Raw genomic sequence first — 24,079 nt, forward strand, 5'->3', positions numbered from 1 at the left:
ATAGGTAATTAACCACTGTAGTAAATGACAGAAGGGATCGGTTTTCTTCCCTTCTTCGTATCTGAAAAGAATACCTTTGTGAAAGATGCTGCAGCTAGCTACTGGCATGAGACTGCATAGTGCAAGGATAATGTTGAAAAATGCAACAGCCTGTGATATATAGAAGTTCAGATAAGGTGATCTACTGACTTGTTTTGTGAATCAGTTAAAGACTGGATCAAAGATCTCATTTTGCTTTTAAAATGTAACGAATTCACTCTTGATTCCTGTGCTTCAGGCTTGTATTTTTGCACTGAGAGAATTCTCCTCCTGTACATCAGCCTTAGACCTACTGAAATTTATCTGTGCAGCAATTAAACAGAAGGGCTGTCCTGAGACTTATTTTGAGGAGTTGTTGCTTTTAACACCAAAAGAGAGAGGCGAGATTCACGAAGATGTCAGTGGCCTGCAAGCTTTTCATTTTTTCTGCAGTTTGCAGTCACCACGATGGCTATGCTCGATGAGTATAGGCCGGGATGGAGGAGCCGTGCTGCAAGGAAGCATGGAGAAATCACTCACTAGCTTAACCTCCTGGTAAAAATATCATGTTTGTAATTTATATTTTCAGCCATGCATGTTTCAGTTTTTATATGGGAGCAGGGATTTTGCCCATTGTGTTTCAGAACGGCAAGAGTTTTATACTAAGTTGTAATAGCAAAAAAAACCTAGAGTGCTTCAGAGACTTCAGAGAGTCTATTTTTTTTAAAGTCTATTTCTTACTTAAAAAATAAGTTTTTACTGAATGAGTTTTGCTCAGCCTTCCATGTTTAGTCATGGAATTAATGGACAGGAGCAGTAAATAATGCTGGGAATTGGCCTCAAACCCAGAGAAGGGTTAAATTTGCTGTTTATTTCAGCAAAGTCTCTCTCTCTTTTTTTTTTTTTTTTTTTTCTTCCCAAAAGTGCATACATATAGAGTGTTATTGTAGTGTTGGTGTTCTTAAACACTGTGATCGTGAGGATGCTTCAGTCTTTAGGTCAGGATGTCAAGACACCCTTTGACACAAGAGGTCCTGCTTACCAGCTTCAGGGTCTGCAGCCCGGCACTCCTAAGAGGCCTCCATGCATGCAGGCACTCTGTAATTTGAACATGACTGGCACTTCCTATAGCAACGCTTCATGTGTAAAGGTAGGGCAGGAACTGAATCTTAATGATGCCCACAATCAGCAAAAGTAAACTGTGCTGAACTCTGCCCCAGCCGAGCAGGCTGTGGTGAATCCTAACTCCTGCTAGAGCTGGAAGACAATGTGACCTTTTAGCAGCTGTCTGGCTACAGTTTCCCTGAAATGGCTAAAAACTCTTAAAAGTGATGGTATGATTGATGATATGTTAAAAACCATTTAAGGAAACAGGAAAGGCAGTCAATACTTGATGTGGTTCTATTACTGGGTCATGAAGAGGTGGTCTGAGGGAGGATTTAAGAAAGCCCAGTACAGCATGTTTTGGAGCTTTCATTACCTGTCCCAACATGTAGCTGCAGAGAATCTGCAGGTTGGTCTTTGCTCTTTTCATGCCGCCTCTTAATTCTGCCTGTTGAATAATGGCAGAGGTGTTTTGGGGCAGTAAGTCATTAAGGTTTGTTGACACTCAGGTTTGCCATTGCTATTCAGGAGGTTAAGCACTCTGTTTGCTCCTGCTCTCCTGTGCCACTTGCCTTGAGGTGAGAGGTTCTTTGTTTCTCTGCTGGCTCTCCCTGTTCATCACTATGCAGAATGAAGCTTTAGAAGTCGCCTGAATATTAATTTTTCAGGCTTTCTGAGAATTGTGGGAAGTAAAGGTCAGGGAAAGTACATTGGCTCCCATTAAGGCAGAATGGTGAACACGCTGAGCGATGAACAGGCTTGCCAGCCTAGGATAATACGCCCCAAACTTCGTCCTGCTGTCAGCACCTCTGGCCTCCTGCCAGGGGCCTATGGCCACATTTATCTTGCAGTGATTTTTGTACAGAGCAGTTTTATGTCTCCTCCCATGCAGAGATGCAGCATCTGAAGGCTTAGAGATCCGTAGATCCTGAACTGAGCTTCCTGCTCTGTGGCAAGAGGAGCCCTGCTAGAAAGGGGAAACGAACAGTTAGTCCTGAGCACCTAGCGAGTCTGCTGTATGAATACATGCACTGTGCAATGAAATACTCTGTGCTGGAGCTAGTGGGTTTATTTTAGAGATAGGTTGGAAAGAACTTGGATATAGCCATTTTCCAGTGGAAGGCTGAAATCAAAACACTTTTCAATATTTGCCAATTCTTGTTTTGAAATTAATCCTTACCTCAATTTTTTTAATAGTTGGATGCTTTCAACATGAAAATTTGATTTATCACAATTTTTCTCCCAAATCTTGTATTTCAAAGTTGAACTGAAATATTGAATTTTGTCCAAACAAAGTTTTTGATCAATTCGAATTAAGGATAAATATGAAATTTTAATGGGGAGGTTAAAGATCATACAGTTTCATTTGGAATTTGAAACATAGCCAGACTTCTAAAGTTGAAATCCTTTATAAGAAAGGGATCTTCAACTCTGTTCTAATTTTGATTGTCTTTCCTGTTGAGTATCACAATGTAGTTTGTCTGTGAAGCCAAATATAGTTCTGCCCTTTAGATAGCATTCAGGTTTGGTCTGGGGTTTTTTTCTCCTTTTTTGCTTTTTGTGGTTTGTTGTTTTTTCTTTTTTTTTCCGGAGAGGGATTTATGCAGTTTTCTCTTTTTCGTATAGCAAGCGTGTTGCCAAGCCTTGGCTCTCTCAAACTGGTAAGTGTCGTTGCTCATTAGCATCAAATGCCACAGCCCATATCACTTTTGCTGTGTCGCTCAGCTAGCACGTGTTGGCTGTTAAAGCAGCAATTAATTCCTTTGATACTGAATGGGTTCTGTAATCATCTGACCTGTTACTTAATATAATAATCAAAATTCTTTAATGACTTGCATGGTTTAATTCCTTTAGGAATCTTGACAGAGACAAGGAAATTTTGCCATGCAAGCTAACTTACACAGCACTAGAGAGCTGGTGGTGAGGAATGCTTTTTAAATATAGTCAGGAAAATGATGACTTAAGTGCAGTGTGAGTGAAGGGAGAACAGGGTTTGGTAGGTGAACGATAAGCAGCCTGATTGCTTTATGTTGCACTAACAGGTTTTCTGCTGCAAGTTTGACTAGTATTTTTGGAGCAAGATTTTTACAGTGTTTTACCTGGCAATAAATGCTGTATCAGTTAGGCTAGAGCAGTGTTTGAGCTGGGTTAAATTGTCAGAAATTTTTAAGTATGTGCCTATCAATAGCAAGTAATTACGCATATGCTCAGAATGAATGCTAGCCAAGGTAATAGAAGCCATGCAAATTTTTATCCTCTTTAAATGTGGGGGATCTGCAGTATCACTCACAGAAATGTGCAGTAATTTTTGGAAGTGTAAAACTTTGTAATAGTGACCTGTGTGTGTGCTGAATGCCTTTTTTGTAAGATATACTTGTTCTTCCGTATTTCCCAAAATGCTTAAATTGAGCAGCTTTCCCTTCATAGTGTATGGCAGCACTGTTATCTCAAACATTTCTAGTGCTGAGATGATATTGTTAACACTGGTTCAGAAGCAACACCAGGTAAAAGATCCTGGCCCCTTGCACGCAGACAGAAGAGTGGTGAGGTGCGGCAGGAAGAGGAATCTGCCTGCTGCAGTGAGTGGACCAGGAAAGAAGTGTTGCCTTCAGTCTTTGAATGGAAGAGCTAAAAGGAACTGAGTCAAAAATCAAGTATCTTAACACAAGTAGTCAGCACTGGATTTTTTGCCAATGCAAGTGTAATAGTAAAATGAGAATTCAAGATTTCAGCGGCTTTTTAATGCTTGAAACCTTTTGGTGTTCACTAAAGCAATTCTGAATCACATAGAGTTTATAGGAATTAATGCAACTCAGTGTGGCAACTTCCTTTTTGGTATTAGTTATTTTGCAAATAGGAAGAGCACATTTGGCTCTTGACATTGTTTGCTTGTTTTTTCCTGCATTTTCGTTTGATTGTGGGTAACATTTTTTTAATGTAGCCACAGTTTTGGTTGCTGAACTTGGGAAGTTGTGCAGTCTTCCCCATCTGCTGAGTGTCTACAAACCTCGTCAGTGACAACTGAATACATAGATGCTTTGTGTTAAAAGAGAAAGGGAAGGGAGGTGATAAAACACAGTCTGGGTTGCACAACTCAGAGGTTGGCTCAAGGTCTGGAAGGTTTAATTGGAGGTGCTGGTTTAAGAATTGTGCAGCTTAAGCTTCACAAAGAAGTTAGCTTGAACTGTCCAAAGCTACTGCCCTGTTAGAACCAATGTACCTCTCCAGTGTGTAGTTGTGTATTAGCTATTATAAGGAAAAAGCAGAGGCAAACCTTTAACTCTCTTTTCATAGAGAAAAGTTCAGACATCCTTACTGCTTGCAGATCCTCTGCCACCTGTTTTATATCACATGTAACTGATTAAAAAAACATGTGGCTTTTTTTTGCATTATGTTTTTGTAAGAGCCTTGAAAAACACTTTAAAGCATAAAAGCATAAAAGACATATCAGTAACAGAATGCAGTAGGAGTTGGGCTTATTCTTTGACTTGCTTGATAGGAAAACATCAGCAATAAACTTTGAAATGTTTGGTGCTCCACTGTTTCTTAAATTGGAGAACCATACTTACTTTTGAAATAGAAAATGCACTTCACTGGCCTTGCTTTCAGTAACACCCATACTAAGAACAGAGCAGAAAAAATAAATGTAGGTATAAATTACAAAACCAAAGCTTTGAGGGGGAGGTGAGCATAGGTGTTTGTCAGGTATGATGGTGGGCGAGAGGGCACTGTGGGTATTTGAAAAGAAAATAACTTTCTCCTCCTCTGCGTGACATGGGAAAGTCTGTCCCCAAAGATTTGTCCTTCAACAGCCAATTCAGCTGTATGGGTTTTGTCAACATCTGACTGAAATTTGGTGCAGGGTAAGGATGCGCAAAATAAAAGTAAAAACTAAAAAAACCCAACATCATTGAAGTGATTCTGAAAATCCTTGGTGTAGGCAGGTGATTAAAAAAGTTGCCACTTGTCAGTCAGGCTGTGATGAGTTGACCCCCAGTTCTCCTTTTGTCCTCACTGTTGTCTGATGAACTATGAGTGTATGCGCACAGGCTAACTTGAAGTATAGCATTTTACTCTGCAGTCACAATGGATTTAATACCTGCCTGTTTTCAGTAACTTAGCTGATAACTTGTTCAATAAATCACTTGCTTCTGATCATCACCCCTTAGATATTGAAAGTAGAGATCCCAATAGAAAGTAGATAAACTACAGATCCTCCAGCATTTCAGACATGAAATAAATATCATGAGTACCATTCATTCAGCTGAAATGCTGTTTGGCTCTACAGCTTTCCTTGGCATTGAAAACCAACTTCACCTTGTCCAAATGATGTGTGATGACACCTTCATTGAGGACGTGGTATTCACTCAGGGGGGGTGTGGGGTGTCCATGCTTTAGTCTTGGTCCTGGATTTTGGAAGGCAAGGCATTGCTTTAGTCACTTCCACCAGGCATTTATCAACAAATGTGATTCTCATTTGCACCTGTCTGATGAGAAAATATTGTGAGGTTTGCAACATCTTGTGTTTTGAGAGGATTGGACTGTAAATAATGGGGTTTTGGTTGGCATGGTAGCTGGTAGTGTCTGAAAGGTGAAGATTGTGAACTCCTTCAGATTTACATGGCTGTGCAGGTACAGCTGTAGCTGGCAGTTGGTGTAATTAAGTTAATTAAACATCATTGTGGGACTCAACTTCATTTCCTTTGCAAAGTAGGTTTGACTGTAGCTGTTTCTTGCTTAGGCAATGTTCCTTCCCCCCTCTCTCTTAGTGTCATTTAATATCCAGCTACTTCACGACTAGATCGTATTGTTCTAACCCTTTACTCGCTCAATCCAGACACATGCTGATGCTTCAGTGCCTTCCTTTCCCTCTGGGACTTTTGTCACAGGCACAGTTTTTACTGTGAGTTGGTAGAATAAGGTTGTGTTATGTGACCTAAAGAGAGAGGTTTCTGTCTTGCTGCCACAGTCTGCAAACAGGGTGTTCAGGGCCTCATGCAATACCTGCTGGCTCGCACCTGACAAAATGGGGAAATAAGAGTCATTTCTGCACACTCTAGATAATATGGGGTTGATGGCAAGTGTTAAGTTAATTAGACTAGCAGCCATACTCATTGCTTTTCTCAGACAGCTTTAAAATGTCCCAGTGGGATGGTTTATAAACTTTTTTAAATTTCACTCTTTGCTTGGTATGTTTACAAGCTGGTGTGTGCAGTCCATATGGCATTCTGCACTAAATGCAACATCCAATAAGCTAGACTTTCTGCTTTCCTTAAAGTTAAACATCCTATGATAAAATACTAAGATACTAATGGGCATAAAAGTAATTTAAAATATTTCAGGTTTTGATCCTGTTTGAAGTTTTGCAATGTCTTGGGTCTCAGGAGGCTTGGATGGCAGTCCGTAATGTGAATTATGAAGCAATGGGTAGACGCTGACCTCTTATAGTGCTTGCAGAGAATAAGTATCTGCCAAAAGTTCTTTACTTAAGGTCCTAACCAGAGAGGGTGGCTCTGCAAACCTGTCTGGTAAACCATTGTCAAATGCCTTCCCTCCCACCCCCCTTCTCTTGGTTGGTTTTTTTTTTTTTTTTCACCTTCTGGATTAGCTGTTTCTTCATGCCTTGTTGTTTGTTTTGGAGAGCAGGTTGCCCTGTACATGAAGGAGTTAAAAGTAGTTGTAGCTGAAGGGCTGTATTTGGTGTTGAGGCAGTGTTTTATGACATTTCGTTGCTCTAAAACCCCTGGCTACTAGAGAATATTGTGCTGTTTACATCAAGGGGTGCTTAGATACTAAAAGAACGACAGCCTGTTTGGTCTGTGGACTACATTTTCTGCTTGTTTGGCACATCTGAAGAACTTTGTCTGGACAAATGAATATATATGAGGTAAGAGGACTGGGGAACATGCTGCAGAAAAGGTTTTTTAGACTCTGGAAAAGATACTTCCATGTTAATATGTTTGTTATGGGTCTGTGCAGATATTGAGGTAGGACCATGGCCCTAAGGCAGTAGGCACCTTCTAAAAGCGTGTATTAAGAAACCTTCTAAGGAGGGCTTCTCATTTTAGAAGTTGGTTGAAACTTCAAAATTGCTAACACAACTGTGGAAGCATAGACATTGTGCCTAAAATCCTGTATGCTGGCATATCATGGTCAGCTCTCGCATCTTGAACGTGCTAGACTGAGTTGCAGGTTTTAGTGCCCAGCAGCCCAAGCCCAGAGGGTAGACTTTATATCTGTGATGTTTCTATATTCTGTCAAACAGCACCAATTCTGTTTGTAGTTAGAGGTGAGCAGGTATTAGTTAACTGCTGCTCTCTGGAATTGAGGTGTAATGGAGGGTTGGCTTTTTAATGCTTTTACTTTGGTAAAAATAAACTCTCACCACTAGTAGCCAGGTTTTTCGGAGCAATGAAATGTGCCATTAAATGTGTCATTTCATCTCTCATAAATTACATCATCAGGAGGAGAAATTTATTCTTTATCAAGTCATAGTTTTGTTGTGGAACAGTCGATGACAGATTGGTAGAAGAGCAGGAATGCAGATCAGGTTGATGCCCTGTGCTTCAATAGATATTTTCACTCCCAAAGCCTAGGCAATATTTTCTACTTTGTCATTCATGTCAGTTAAACCAGCAGTGCCATTGATTATGTATACTTAAGAATTTTGATGCCTACTTATTGAGAAAAGGGAACAGAAATGCATCTAGACTAGTTTCCAGTGATGCAGTGGCCGCATGAAAATATGCGAGTGGATAAATTCCCTGAGTTGTAGTCTCCAGTGAGGTCTTGCAACTGTCCCCAAAGAGTTAACTGCTCAGCCATGAGGACTTCCTTAGTTAAGAAGCCAAATAGAAGTCATTTAGGTGTGAGGGTGGAGGTATTTGGTTTGCTTGGCTTAAATGTATGGACATGAACTGTAAGAAGAGAAAATCAGCATATCCTGCAAGCCATGATGATATCAGGTTAGTATCCAGCAAACAGTGAAGTGGAAAGATGCACTGCGGAGCTGCATAGCAGGTCAGAAAGCACATCCTCTGCTTCTGCCCTTGCAGAGTGGGGCTTGGTAAAACAATGGTGAGAATTGCGAGAGCTCAGCTGGCGCGTGTGCACTCTTTTGTCCCCTTCTTATTAAATAAATAGACTATGTATCTCCCTTTGCCATAGAGCTTGTCATCACAATCAATAGGTTTCAGTATGGCAGAATTGAACAGGTGTAGCAGTCTTATTCCTTTTGTGAAATTGCAGCAGTGCTGACTCAGATATTTTCAGTGAGCGGTAAAGCAAATGCTTTTGACTAAAATATCCTTTTGTCTTGGATTCTCCCCTGCAGTTTATTATTGTGTCTGGAAGATGCCTCCCCCTGTGAGTTCTGGACTTTCAGCTTAATGTCAGTACTCATTAAAGTGTAGGAGCAGAAGAAATTTAACAGACTGGAGTTAAACCACAGTAGAAGGAAGAATTTAGTGCACCATTCCAGGGGGTTTGCTTGCTTTTAATTGATGCGCACAGCTTAGGTATGGTAGGTATGTGTACTTTATAGCAATGCCTCGTGGACATGTGTTAAAATAATCTAAACCCTCTCACCTCCTGCCTGGTGGGGCTATACATATGGAGTAACTCAATCTAATTGTTGCAGGCACTGAACAGATGGGGTTTTATTGTCTTGAGTGCTGGGAGTGTGTAAGAGAGCAATGCCAGCAGGATCCTTGCCCCAAACAGCAGCTTGCTGAGACACAGCTTGCTGCAGAAAGGCTGGCTTGTGGTTGGGAGTTTTGTGCAGGTCTCCAGCAACCATGATTGCGATGGCATGGATGGGGGAAGAGGATAGGTGGTTTGTGTTCATTTTGGTATCTGTATTATGTGTAATTTACTTGCTGCCTTGTGCTTGAGCAGTTTCCAACATACCACATAGTAAAACACTCTGAGCTCTTTTCACCTTAATGGTTTAAAACACTTTGTGGAGGTGATTGTTTTTATTCCCATTTTATAAAGGGAGAAGCTAAGGCATGTGAGAGGGAGAGAGAACTGCTGTAGCAAATCAGAGAGAAACTGGTCACTTACTGATTCCTGTTCCTGAACAATAACCACTGTATCTCAGGTCTCCCTTTTGTAATAAAGCAGCTTTATAAAGTGGAATGTGATAAAAGACAACTGTGCCCTTTCCTGCTTCTGCCTGTTCCTAGCCTTCATCATGGTACTGCAAGCTTAGTGCGTGCTGGAGTATTTGTCCATCTCAGATACTCTCAGTTTTTATTGCAGAGGGAAAGTGAACTGGCTGCCTTTGCCATGCATTTGGCTTTACATGAAGACAGAGATGCACTCACTGCTGCCCAGTGTGCTATGGTGGCATGAGCATTCAGTTGAGAAGATGAATGTGAGTTGTGGGTATAAAGTCACCGTTGATTTCCTGCGAAGGGGTAAATACCAGCCAAGTGTTACAGCTTCTCTGTTCCACTGTAACAGGATGTAGGAAGAAGTGAGCTTGCAGTGCTGCTTTTATTGTACAAGAAATGTTTGAGCATACAAAGAATGTTTTATGCCAGGTACTGCATACTGGACCTGCAAAGTAGGTGCAAAGACCAGGCTCATGCAGTGAATGATGGCTCAGCATTCCCATCTCTATAATAAGCTTTGCAACCTTTCTGTTCTTCCCTTAGCCTACTTTCAGCACCTCCAGAGTGCTTAATTTCACTGCTCAGGACAAGAGGACAGTGTTGTCTTACGGGACTCTGGAAATGTTGCTGCTGTCAAGCAGGAGTGGGTATTAGACAGCTCATCTGCAGTAACTTGATGGGGAGAGTTTGGAGGTCAGAGAAAACGTGCTGAAGAAGTGCTGCCTGCCTGAGCATAGTGATTTTGCTTCCCTGCACACTGGACTCAGACCAGCTTGTTGTGAGGTTAAGGTGGGCAGGGTGGTGTTCCTTGCCACAGTGGGTGTACATGTGCTGGAAGATGCTAGCAATTAAGGGACCGGTAGCTTAGTGTTGCTGATGCATTTCACTTCTCACATCTGATGTTACAACTAGTGGCAAATTAAATTGAGGAATCAATTAAATCTTTGCTTTCATGCATGCCATACCGGTTTTCACAGGAGCCCTTTCCTGTCAGCAAACTCTGCATCTTCAGAAGTTGTTTTACTCTGAGCTTCCAGCCCATGTGTTTTTGAGGGGGAAAAAGGGCTATTAACAGTCACTTCAAGACTGGCCAATTGTTGCAGCCTCAAGAACAGCCAAAGCAGAAACTTTACACCAGTCAGAGCTTTCCCGTTTGCAGAGGACAGACTGCCCAGGGATCAGTTGCTGTTGCTCTCATCATCTCTGTCCTGTAGTCTTTTCACCCCTGTTTTTCTTGATCCTATCTACCCTTCTGTCTCCTTTTTCCCTTCTCTGTGCTTCTTCCTTCAGTATTTTTTTTTCTGTGTTTTTTCTATCCTTGGTTTATCTCTAACTGAAGTCTTCCATTACAGTCAGTAAGTAACAGCACTGTTATATTTTCTGTTGCCACTGCACTTTTCTGAGCATTCCCTGTTCTCTTGCATTTGAGATCATTAGCTCTCTGGGACAGAGGTTTTCTGCCACTCTGTACAATACCTGTTACGGTGGGACCTGCTTTTACTTTAATACAGCTAGTACAAATAAATGATCAGGGTGGAACACTTTATATTTTTCCTGCAATCATTCCCTTCTTCCTAAAGAAAGAAATAAATGCAATAAATATGTAATAAATGCATAAATACATAAATGCAAGTGTCCTAGGTTGTTCATCCTGAGGAAAATAGAGGTTCATTTATATATGTCTCTACATGGCTTCTGGCATCATGGTGTCTAGGTAGTTTGCTCTCTGAAGAGTTGCATGAAGAAGTGATGAGATGTGTGTTCTTCTGAGAGCACTGGCATGGCTAGTGTGTAAATGACTCACCAGGAGATCAAGTAATAAAGAATGCGGAGATCGCTTGTGGTCTGCCTCAGAGCACTAAGCATTAACCTCAAGACAAACCACTGGGAGCCAGATTTTTCATTCCTGAACCATTGTTTCACCTTCTGCCTGTTCAGCATCCTTGCCTTGTCCAGTGACAAATCTCCTCTTGCCAGTTGACTGCTGAACTGTGCATCTGTCAGAGGAGGCAGTGTTGCTAAAGTGACATCTCTCTAGTCATCTCTCAGTCCCTAGAGAATTGTGTTCCAAAAGCACTCTGAAATTTGTATGACAAATGGCAGCCAGCACCACTGAGGGAGGGACTCTGCGGTGTGGAAGTATGTAAGTGTACACACTATCAAAGGCTAGTTGGGGAACTGCAGTGTTTTGTCTTTCAGCTGACACTTTACTATTTCCTTGCTTTACAAATGTGTTGAAGATACTCGTGCTTCATGAATACCAAACACAAGGGGTTTTGTTTTTTTTTTTTCCATGATCGATATGAATATCTCAGTAGAGCACCGCACATCACATCTTTTCCAAGCGCTTTAACCTCTCCCTTCCCCCTCCCCAAAGGTACTGGCTGATATCCCAAAAATCAAGGCAATCACAGTGTAAAAATAAAACATTGCCAAGGCTCAGCTGTTACATGCTGGTGTGTGAACTAATGATGGCAAAGCCACTGTTCTATTGTCCATAAGGGGGAGACTCTGCTTAAAAGCTCCGGCCCCCTATTGTCTCCAGGAACAAATGCCTGCAGAGTGGCAGCTTTGCAAAGTGAAATTCCAGCTGTTACTCAGTAGCCCAGGAGGCCAGTTACCTAAAAGTATGCCCCAGGGACAAGATGGATTTTGAGAGATGGAAGAATAGCAGAGGCATATCAGAGTAGTTGATGCAGAAAGGCGCTGCTATTGCACAGCAGCTTGGGCTGGGCAGTGGTGGAATTTCTTGTAGCAGATGTGTGAGGAGGAGCTGTACCACGTGGAGAGCCTGGCCTCGGTAGCGTATGCTGGGCAGTAAGAACCTGGCTACGGAGAGCCAGGATTGAATCCATGCTCTTCATGCTCCTCTGCCCCAGGCTGCCTGCAGGTTCAGGAACACAGCTCTGCAGAAAATCAGGTTGGGAAGGAATTCTTCAGAGTGAAAGAGCTCACTTAAAACAAATTAAACAGCTGAACTTCTTCCTCTAGTCGCTGAGGAGTTGTCCTTTTGCCTTTAGGGAAATGAGGAAGGAGACTTGAATTCTTTCTGTTCCTTAATGTCTGTTGATTCCTACTGCAGTGGCAGCTGGTTGCTGGGTTTGCTTTCCCTGGGTGAGTCCCAGCTGTGATTGCAGGTGCCGCTCCACTAGCTCAGATCCGAGCAGGGACTTGTGAGCAGGCGGCCCATGTTGAAGTGCTTCACAGCAGTGGATATAAATGAATGCTAAATCTGTTCCCTGGTAAATGTTGGAACCATGTGAGTGCACTGAACCCCTCCGAGCTGCCAAACCTTCTGTCAAGCCAGAAGTTAAGTTGTTGTAAGTCTGTGTTCCCTTTTCTCTCAATAACTTTTAGCATGTCCTGTAGGAGTGTAAGTATGACTCCAGCCAGGCATGAAACATGCAACTTGAAAGCCACAGTGTTCAAGAGGCTGGGTAATGGAGAGTGTGATTGTGACTCACAGGAGCTGCTTCTCTGGTCCGATTGAAATGGGAAGAGTCTGGGCATGTCTCTACCTGCCTGCCTGCCCTCCTCTGGAGGGAGGGAGGGGTATGGGAAGCCTGGCAGGGGCCCTGCTGAATTCGTTTTACTGATGTAACTGTCAAGGCTGGCGAGACTGCAGAAGCACCCCCTGTGCTAAGTATGTAGTGATGCTGTAGGAGCAGCCACTGGAGTGACTGTCCATGCACATGGACTGCATCTGGTGTGTTGATGAGGTGTGTGGCTGGGAATGTTGCAGTGAATCTGCAGATTCTGGTTGGGTTTTGTTTTGGTTTTTTGTTTTTTTTTTTTTTACTCTTCCACTGCCCGCCCTTCCACACTGTTTTTCTTTATTTGTGTATTTAAAGAAGTAATGATGCTTCCAGGCAGGTTTTCTTTCCACTGGCACTGATTGGCACCACTGAATATCACTTATTCCTGGACTCTGGCACTAGCTCTTAGCTGTGATGAGGTCTGGAGAAAGCAGCTGAAAGCCCTTCTGCAGGGGGAGGTGTGGGGAGGAGGAACCCATTAGAGTGCAACAGAGGGAGCTGGAGTGAATTTTCATGCTGATGAATACGAGAGTGAAAGCCCTGAGTTGCTGCGGTGTAATTTGGCCAAGCAAGTGTTCTCCAGGCACAGTCAGCGCACATCTGTGCCAAGCACTGACATGGGCTGTTCCCATGATGAGCGTTTACCTCAGCAGTGGGTCTCATGAGTAATATCCCAACTAGACCAGTTGCAAAGTCTAGCCCAGGGAGACTTTACTGCCTTGCCATTTGTCTTTCAGCTGCACCTGACAAGCAGAGGAGAGCTGAGGAAATATTCCAGCTACAGTTTGATTTTTTTTCTTTTTCCCCAAATGGTTATTTTATTTTCAATTTTAGATTTCTTACCCCTGCCTCTAGATCCACCTAGAAGGTAAGGGGAGTATGTTGGTGCAGGCAGTGAGAGAAACAAGGCAGAGAAGTAGGAGTGATCAGTGTTTCTGCTGCTGTGTTTGGGACACTGACATAAGTTATCTCTAATGATCTAAGTTGGGGCTGAGGACTACAGTCATTGTGGGAAGAAGTCAAAGTAGTGGCTGCAGTGATGGATGATTACAGGTAAGAGCCAGCTACATTTTAAACATAGTAGAGATCCAAAGCAATAAACCATCAGCTTCAACACATCAGGCAACAAAGTTCTATAGAGCAAAATGTCAGGTGATACCAGTTTTGGAAGGGATGAGGAGATGCAGTTTCTGAGCAGGATGGGGCAGTGATGGCTAGGTTTGCTGTGTCTCCGCTGGAACACTGAGCAATTTGCAGCCTGTTCCCAGGAAGGCAGCAATTCCCTCTGCCAGAGCAGCGAGCACAGCCCCGCGTCTGCTGGGACAAATGCACCCGCGTGTAGGGCAGTGCCTGTGCTTGCAATTTCCAGTGAGCCTGTCGCTGAGTCTGCCTTGGCCTCTCAGTAGGGAGTGTGCCTTCAGCAGAGCAAGCAATGCAGTGCAGTGAGGGAGGAACTACTTCTTGCAGGACTGTGGCTCCACGTGCACTGACTCAGGCTGGTGGGGAATTTCTGCTGCAACCCTAAGCTGTTCCTAAGACCTCTGAAAATTTCCCTCCTGTGTTTCAGAGCCATCATCAATCACTTCAACCCGAAGATAGAGTCTTATGCTGCGGTGAATCACATATCACAGCTCTCCGAGGATCAGGTAAGCCAGGCATGCGATGACCTTTTTTCCATGGTGACCTCTGGAATATTGGTGTTTAGGAGTACCTTGTGCTCACTGGCACTGATCATGTGGCAGCAGTATGAGGGGTGAAGGCAGGACTTTCATGTTCCTTGCTCGGATGTGAGCGAGAGGACGAGAAACAAGGCTTGCGTTAGCCAATTTTACCATCATATGCAGACATCTTGGTCCAGTAAATGCAGAAGCATGGGTATGAATGATGAAAATATGCAGCATTGTCAGCAAGTGCAGTTGGAGACCGAGGATGCTGGCAGTTAGAATGGGGCAGGAAGTTTTTGGCAGCAAATTTAGTTATCGGAGAACTGTTGGGTGTAGCTTGACTTTCTGTGATATTGGGGAATTAGAACTCAGGCAACAGTTGGTAGAAATTTTCTAGGGTAGTTGAATTCAGTTGGTTTAGATTTTGAAAAGAGAAGGTTTTTAATAAAGAGGGTGATAGGGTTAGGTTTCCCTTCCTTAATTTGGCCTGGTTTGCTCTTTCCGTGTCCTGCTTGTATTGCATAAATGTGTAAATGTGGCTTTTTGAAAATAGGCTACTATGCGTGGTCTCAGGAAGGGAAGAGATGGCCTATTTCCCAAAATAAAATATCGGGATTATATGTTAATCACTCTTGGAGAGGTAAATGACTCTGCAGGAGCCTGTGGCGGACAAAATACAGAGCTGCCATGCAAGCTGGGGGCATCATCCTAGACATGCCTCTGGACCTTCCGGAGAAGAAATTGTGTACGCAGCCTAGGACAGACCTCATTTGAGTTACCTTGGATGGCTCCTTCCACTGGATGGGATCCTGTGCTTGTGCCCATTACAAGGTCCTGACTGTATCTTGCTCTGCAATTAATTTCTCTTTCTGTCCATGATATTTTTAGTCATTACTTGATGATAGCCTTCCATGCCTCCCACTAACCTTTTCATTTATTATCCTACTTGATCTGTAACACATAACACTCCAAAGTCTCAGGTTGAATACTGTACTGGTGCAGTGGGGAGAAAAATGTGGACTCTACTGCTTTTTATTCTCTTCTTGATGTAGCTGGATAGAAGAACATAGGTTTTAATTTACTCAATTTTTCTATATTGTTCTGTCTGTGAGAGTCACTGTACCACAGCTATGCTTTGCGATGGTTCATGTTATCAGTCTTCATTCATTGATGATACGCTGATTGCATCAACCCAGGCACCTAAAAAAGAAAAGCCTTTGATAGCCCAATTTAAAACTGGGGGCCTGGATGGAGGGGAATTTTGCATAGTCTTTGGGTTAGTCTGAGAAAGGAAACAAGCTTTTCGCTGTCGGCTCTGTGTAGTATTCATCCCCCAGCGGTTCAGGGAGGTCAGGTTAAATCCTTTCTTCCTTGTGTGTTATTCTTAAATAAAATCTCTAGCAGCAGGCAGATAATGAAATCAGTGCTGATGCATGGAGCATTTTGAGGAAGATGATTAGGAAGTTGAAAGACAGTTAGATTCCTCTTTTTTCTTTTCTCCCTTCATGCTTTCTCTCAACATAGGGAGAACATCAAACAAAGCAAAGCAATAATAGGCCCTGGTGAACTGCAGAGAAATAATGGCGATGTCACTGTGGTGAGGGACTGTGTGGTCTCAGTGAGGGTGTTTAGTCAGCACTCTGCAATTTACTGCACAAGGAGGAGAGGGATGGAGACTTCTTGCCTCCGCTTTCAATTAGCCAATGAGCTCAGGTCTGTGTGTTGGACTGTGGTTTCCCCTCCATCAGTAGCCATCCCACATGGTAAGTACATGAGAGGTTGGTAGATGGCCGAGATCAAGGCCAGGGTCTGGCTTTTTTGGGGTACAGAATTTGTTGTTTTCATTCTGTGTTAGCTGTTCAGCATGAGGTGAGTGGTCAAGCTTGCCTTTTGGCTGCTGCAGTCTCTCTTTCTTTTTTTTTTTTTCTCCTCTTCCAGCTGTACCTTTTGTTTTTACATGTGTGTTCACTTACTTCCCTTTCTCTCTTCTCTCCATAAATATTTTCTACACAAAATCCACCCGCCTTTATAGCCCTGTTTTTCTGAAGTGTACCATATTGAAATATTTAATGCTGACACTTAACTTGTATGTCCACACACAGATATTACATTTGGGACTGGTCATTCTCTCCTTTGAGTTATTTCAATAATTTCAGGAGAATGGTATTTCTTTACTGGAAACATTCATTTTTACAATTTTGAGGATCAAACTTTTCTTTTAATGAAGTTTTCCTTCCCAGATACTAGCCTTTGGCCAGATTCTCATATGGCTGCTCGTACTCCTCTGTGGTATCTGAGAATCTCCTATTAATCAGGCAGATTTGTTAATCAGGCTATGTCATGGCTTTAACATAGCTCTATCTGAAGGGGAATTTCCAGCTGCTCTGAGTTGCTTCCAATTCACTTGAACATAATCAGCTTGCAGACTCTTACTTGAGCCTGTGTCAAACTTAACTATGCTGCTCCCTGACTGTTCTGGCACCCTGTTCATGTGTTAGATGATTTTTTTTTTAATTATTTTTTTTTATTTTTGTATTTTTAATATCCTTGAAAGTAGCTAAGTAATCAGCTGGAAGAGATTTTGCTCTTTTTCTTTTTCTAATCCTATTGAAGGCTTTATTACCTTGTTAATCACTAATGTCCTTTTATTACCATTCTCAGTCTGTCATTTTAGTGCTTTCTCCTTTTTTATTTATAAGCATTAATGTTAACATTATTACATGCTGAGGGGATTTGTAGGGCCTTGGAAATGGTGGACATGGGATTGTTTTGAGAATAGGCTGTTAATACCACTGTACATCTTCAGCCCTAAAGACCTCCAGGAACCATAGTTTGAATATACAAATTGGTGCTCTAGGCAGGTATATTGGCAAGACTTGCTGATTGTTGTGGGGTTTATCCAATGTTCAGATCAGAAATACTGGGAAGAGACCTTTTTTTTTCCATATTCTCTTGAGCAAAGAGTGGGAGATTCCCAGGGGCAAGCAAATGCCAGGGATTTGATGATGAGCCACCTCAGTCTATCAACACCATGTGATCCTTACCAGTGCCATTCTGCAAAGAGTCTGCTTGCCGAAGCAAACTCATAATCCTTCCTAGTCGTTTTCTATTTTGACCTTGCTGTAGTTTCTCACCATGAAACAGGAAATGTCTTAGCCAGTTATTGGCATCTTCCCTCACTTGCTAATTTGTTAAACTTGACTTCAGTGTTAATCTGTGTTTTTGTGGTATTTTCCCTCTCAGCATGTTTGGCTCCTGCCTGCATGTCCTTTAAGGAACTGACAGATGCTGCACAGTCAAAAAGATAGGGTTGGCCATTAACTACCAATGTAGTTTTAGCCCTTCCATGCAAGTGATTATTCCCATGTCTTCAAAGATGTTTCGGTCCCTTCTCAAGTCAAAGGGCAAAATAGCCTTCTGTGAAATGAATTCATGGGCTTATCTGTACTCTCCAGATGACTGGACTGCCTTGTACTTAATACATTGGAGGTAGTAGACTTTTCTCTGTGCCATATCTGATCTGAGAAACTCCCAGCATGTTTTCTAGCAGAAGTAGTTGCAGAGAAGAGGGTCAAGGCAGTGAGAAAACAGCAACAAGGGCAGAAGGGCAAACACAGACAAACAGAAAGACTGAAAACACAGGGCATGAATGATCCGGATGGGGTCTCACATCTGCCTTTTCTGGATGTGAAAGAGCAGCTGTTTGTAAGAAGGCAGCTCTCTGCCTGATGGTGATGTAGCACAATTACTCTAGAGAGGCTGAAGTGAGGAACCCAGTACTTCTGGTGAAATCCTCTCTGAGCAGGAATGTCCTGTGGTGCCTTGCATGCCAAGCAAGTCTTGTGCCACTTAGCAAAATTGGTCACTAAGGTCTCATTTTCTCTTTGGCACTTCTTCTCTCTATGATTTCCACTCTAAGGGTCTTAAAATTGACATGGCAGACATGTAGGACTGATGATGCTTGCTAGTCAGAAACATCTATATGCTTTTTCTAGTAGAAGCCCCTCTTTCTTCCCAGCCACAAGCAGGGACAGTAGGTACCTCTGGTTTGGAGGTGGTGTAAAGTTCAGTGTGAAAGACTGTTGTGAACACCTATACTGTGTGTATTAGTCTGGTAACTGCAGATGAAAAGTGCTGAGAGCCAGAACAGATTCTGATGGAAAAACAGGACAACTGTATCGCTTTTGAAATTGTGACAAATGAGTGTAATACTTGGGTTGTTCCACGTTGTAATACCTTTACAACTTGGGTAGCTGCAATCCAGTTTGTTCAGGCAATCTCACAAAGCCATTTCCCTTTCCTTGGGGTCATACCTCAAATGCTGAATGTTCCTCCCTGCCCCCCCCAATCCACATGGCCTTTTGTTACCTGCTGGGGCTTTGAGTGTCTAACCCAAAGTGCAGCTCAGGGAGGCTCCACCAGTGACTTGCACAGAAAGTCACAAAAGGGTGCAGTTGGTTTTAGGTGCCCTAAAGTATTCTAATTCTGAGCCATTGACATCGCAGTTTATTCAACTTGTTCTGGGTTCTGTAACTAGCAGCAAAACTGCCGGCAGATACCAAATGCTTTGTTGCTTTTTAGCACTGCTGGCTGTGGTGTTAGGAGTTAAAAGCCTGTTGGCATGTGTGCGTTTGATGTTTTTAAAATGCCGAATATCATCGGTGCTAGGTACTACTCCAATAAATCCTGCTAATCTCCTACATTAATATAACACGTTGTGAGGGCTCCAGAAATACTTTTAAATGGTTTTGGCATAATGCTACTTCACTTCTGAAATGCAGTGAGCTTTGGGGTAGAAAGTATCAAGCTTGCTAGTGCCATGTAGTACACAGTAGTAGGAACGTGAAGCAACAGCTAAGGGGTCACCAAGGCAAAGCCCTAATTTAAAATCATCACATCTTTGCAAATGAGGCAGGGGTGTTGGGTTTCATGGTCTCATTACAGACACCTACTCGTGATTAATGGCTTGAAACAGATTTTATTGTTTAAATAGAAAGAGCTGAGCTGCACCAGGTGAAATTGGAATCCCAGGTTTAAGAGGATCTATATAAAAAGTCTTCCAGAGTTGGCAAATTGCCAGTTTGCCTAGCTGATGGGGCAGTTCTTTGGTTTAGGTATCTTTTGCTTGTTTGTTTTTTTGTTCACCATAGAAATATCCCTGCAATTTACTAATGCCTCAGACTGCTTTATGCAGTGTGCCAGACTGAATGGGTCTGAAGAGGCTTCAAGGACTGATCAGCTTTGCTGCAAGGAGATTTGAAGCTGGAGGTGAGCTTTGGAGCAGTGACTTTGTGCTGTGTAGTGCCTTTTATTAACATGCAGAATACAATAAACTGTGCGTCACTGGAGGAGGGGTGACAATGTGTGCTAGGCTGTTAGAGGGACAGAAGAAGGGCTTTGTTTTTAAAAACACCTACTGCTGGAGAGATGTAACCTTATTGCTAATTCAGTCCCAGACACCTCAATAAGAAATGGGAGAAACCCTTCAATTCCCTTCTTTCAGGCTCTACACAAAGGTGCGCCGGCATCCTGCCCATTACCGCTAGTGGCAGTGAGCTGCTCTGTGACTCTCAGAGGCAGCATGACCCTGGATCACCTTGACTGCTCCAGGAGCAGTCTTTCCACCCTTTGTGCATTGCAAATGCTAAGGCATGTCTTGCTTCCTACCACTTCTGTGAGCTGTCCTCTTGGGCAGATTAGGGACTGCCTCAAAGTACAAACTGGTAACAAAGTAAGTCCATTAAACTTCAAAGCAAGGTTCGCCTTCAGTTCTCACAGCTGTTTTCATATCCTTGCCTGGCTGTCGCTAGTACCACAGGGACTGGTAAGGGCCTGAAAACTACTGTAGTGTAGGTGACCACTGAATGTTGGGGACTTGTTTTGGAAGAGCCACCTTCCGGAGCTGCTACTCACTGCTGGCTGCAACAGGGTAAAGTCTCCTGGAGCTAGGTAAGTTTCTGTGCTGGGGCTACAGGGGCAGCAGTCGGGGATGTGAGTTATGAGCCCAGTCTGAATCACAACTGGGAGCGTGCTGAGCAAGAGCCACAGGTTTAACTTTGTAATAAGGTCCCAGCCCATACTGCAGAGACAGGCTGATGTTGCTCTAGTTCCAGTGCTTGTCTCGCACCCCTGGTCAATGTGTTTCACAAAGCACTTCCCAGATGCCTGGTAGGTTTCTTTTATATGTGGTACTTAACTAAACTTGGAAATGGGACTGTGGGTAGCTATAGGAAGGTGCTGCAAGCTGGGGTCTGAACTCCTTCCTAGCTTTCACTGTGCTGCCTTGAGCAAACCTTGAGCCCTCTGTCCTCCCAAGTGAGAGGGCAGGTGGTGTGGAGCTCTTGGAGAGCCAGGCAGCGTTTGAAGTGCTGTGCTATCTGCTGGGGAAGGCTGCTGTGGAAGTGGAAAGCAATGTTACGGATTGCCGTCACTGCTAAGCGCCTGTATAGGGCAGGGAAAGCTCCACAGAGGATTGCAACAGAAGGATCAAAACAGCCTGCGTTTATAAAGATTAAATTACAACTTTGCACATCTACGATTAAAGGAGGAGCTGTCAACGGCTGGCTTGTGCGAACGCGCAATTCAATTTGCATTTTGTAAAACTTCAGATTGAGAAGGTTTTTTAATCCCTTGTGAAACAGGAACAATAGACGCTGGCTGTTGCCAGGTGCATAATGCATATAGATACCATGCGAACTTCTTTCATGGTCCTCCCTAAAGCTGGATTTATAGCACTATACCTTGTTGCTGTAGTCCTGAGCTCCACCCTAAGCTTCCTTACACTCAGTCAACTCTGCTTGGGAGTCCTAAAAGCAGACAGGCTATAGCCTGCTGTGCCAGTTACAGATGGCAATGTGACTGTGAGTAACTGTTCCTGGAGTCAAATTCTCCTCTCACAAAAAGAGACAGGCTTTGCAGTGACTGCCAGCTATGCTCGTTTTGGGGCTTCTTTAGGATAAAACTCCTGCCTTCAGAGACTGCTACTCTTCCTTCTCTCTGGTAGTATCCTGCTGTAACAGATGATGTTTTTCTGCCTTCCTCCTCTGGATCCTCTAGCTGGGGCTGCAGCTGTTTCCAAAACGTGACAAATTGGGTCATCGCTCTGATTTCAAAGTGGGAAGCAAATTGAGCTTTGCAGTCCCTATGCCTCCCAGAGCAGGAGAGTAAATGCTGCTGAGCAAAAGGTGCTGCATCTGAACAGAGCTCCATTCAGCTGGAAGATTTGGGGTTTTGGCTCTCTAACACTTGGCATTTGGATGTTAAGACACTAAGTTCAAATTTCTTGTCCACGGTAGGGAGCTCAAAAGCAAACCTTTTAATAGAGGAGAAGGCGGCATCTCTGATGTGTGTCACTCTTCCTGTCTTCATGGGAGATCTGAGGCAGGCAGCGGGATTGCTCAGGGAGCTAAGATGTGTCATTCAAAGACAGCAAGCGGGGGAGATGGATGTCCAGAGAGATGGAATTGGGGAAGGTGCTTCTGCATCAGCCAAGTGCCAGGGGCAATAAATCAATTCCACTACCTTAGTCAGAGGGCGCTTGGATTCCCCCATGGCTCAGTTAACGCACAAATAAGCTCCTGGGGAGCTAAGTATTGCTAGCAGCACATGCTGTTTCAGCAGCAGCATCTGCCTTGCAGCTGGCATGAGTGTAGGCCTGTGGAAGGATATTAAATCATAGCCCTGTGTTTGCTCTCACCTGAGCACCTATTCATAGGAGTTCTTCTTTCACTTTTTCCAAACTATGGATTTATGTTCTCCATCAATAACTGCTTCACAGCAAGAATTGCTAACAGGGAAGGTGTATTCCAGCCTCCCAGACAAGAAGCTGATGAATTGGCCTGGACCATTGTCTGAAAGTACCTAGGATTTCTGAAATAAGTTGACATGACCCAGCAACTATCACTTGCATCAATGTAAACTGGTGTGTCACAGCTGCATCAATGTTAGTTTAAACAAGGAAGCTTTTCTCTTCCATGGAAACACAGGTTAGTTAGGATGACCTCTGGCAGTAAGAGAGTAAGTATGGAAAATCTGCTGACCTATCGTTAACATTTAGAGAATGGGGTAGTTTCTTGTGGACTGACATCTAATAACATTGTTTCCAGTAGCCCCTGCCATATGCCTCAGCCTCCTAGTTGGAAACTTGGATCCTAAGTCTTACTGTGTGCAGAACGCCACTAAAGAAATATTGTGCTTAAGGCTTATTTGTGCACAAAACCTGTCTTGGTTTCCCAAATGTATTTTCCTCAGCAGCTGTAATTCAGCAGACTGCTTGCTTTTTTTTTTTTTTTTTTTTTTTTTTTTTTTTTTTGAGTTGCATGTAAACACACACACAATGCTGTTGAAATCTTACTCTTGGACTTCCTGACTTCTCAGAAAATGCTGGGTTGGGGTCCTGTGTAGAAGCTCTAGAGGTGGAGAAGTTCTTGTGAGAGCTGCTCCCACTCGTGATGGCATGAGCGAGCTCCTGTCCTGCTAATGGACCGATTGCATCTCTGAGACAATGACCGCTGCTTGCAGTGAAGTGTGATGACAGAGAAGGACACAGCATCTTCTGGCAATGAGATTTGGTGTCAGGGAGCTGGCATGATATGGCTAACTATCTTGGGGTGCTTTGGCTTTGGGAAGGTCTGTACTATCTTTTGCAGACCAAACTGAGCTGTCCTGGAGCCCCATGAGTATGTTTAACATAGCGGAAAGATGAAATAATAGTATCATGGTGATACTGTGAGAATTTCTTTCTTGGGGCACTATCAACTCCCCTCTGCTTATACTTCTTCAGCAACATCTATGAATCAAATCATTGCTCTTCCTGCAAGTAAGACACCAGTATTTACTTAGGCATTGCATTGTCCTTTGCAGCTTTCTCCTAGTTCTGTGAAAATTAATGTTCCAAACCCAGGATGAATCAATCTATACATGCATATGGAGGTCATACAGAGCCTACCCTGAGATGTTTCTCATTCTGCCAGCAGTTCTTCTTCCGAGTGTTTAAAGGAAGAGTGTGCTTAGCTGGCTAATGACTGAGTCTCCCTTTCCCGTCCTCTTCTGCACTAGAAATACCTAACTCCCCCCCCAAACCTAGATACTAGCCTTTGCTCAGCTGTGTCATATTGGTGGTTTGCTGGAGTCAGGCATCTGTCCAGCTTACATGAAATATTGGCTGTTACTGTCACCCTAAGGTTTATCAGTGATTTTATGTAACAGGATGTAACACAGAACATGGATCTAGATGGAGCTTCACATGACGGTATCTGCAGGGGTTTTTGTCCCTTTCATTTCTTAAAAAAGGTAGCTGTGAGCTACAGTATAGACTTTTTAAGGCTGTTTTGTTTGCAAGAAGTACTCTTTTTTGTTGAACATCTTGAAACACTAGGACAGGAGCAGTCTTCCAGCTGATGGAAACAGAAATGTGGATTTGTGAGGGAGCCAAGGTAGTCATGCTGGAACTTAGACTTCCTGACTGTTTTGTTTTTTGCATCCAGGCTGCTTTGCTGGGAATTTTCTGCCCTGTCGTTAATGCTCCTGATAACCAATGACTTGATGGAAGCATCTCACTACAGACTCTTAGTTCTCACCTCAGCTATAAAGATGTGCTTTTCTTTTTTAAGTGATGGACCTATTTAATTACAGTACCACC

General features: G+C 43.2%; 1 protein-coding gene across 7 annotated transcripts in view; it reads left to right on the forward strand.

The window, feature by feature from the left end:
• The window catches only part of ARMH3 (armadillo like helical domain containing 3), a 130,482-nt gene that overhangs the window by 81,198 nt on the left and 25,205 nt on the right, over nt 1–24,079 (forward strand). For 5 of the 7 annotated variants that reach the window (XM_052799663.1, XM_052799665.1, XM_052799664.1 and 2 more), the window contains one exon: nt 14,343–14,421. In XM_052799663.1, the coding sequence (XP_052655623.1) occupies nt 14,343–14,421 (79 nt within the window). Of the gene's footprint in view, nt 1–2,748; nt 2,867–12,376; nt 12,432–14,342; nt 14,422–24,079 lie in introns of those variants that run through there. The other 2 variants (XM_052799668.1, XM_052799667.1) reach the window with 2 other exon arrangements.

The sequence above is a fragment of the Harpia harpyja genome, chromosome 10, assembly GCF_026419915.1.
Source record: "Harpia harpyja isolate bHarHar1 chromosome 10, bHarHar1 primary haplotype, whole genome shotgun sequence".
Classification (NCBI taxonomy): domain Eukaryota; kingdom Metazoa; phylum Chordata; class Aves; order Accipitriformes; family Accipitridae; genus Harpia; species Harpia harpyja.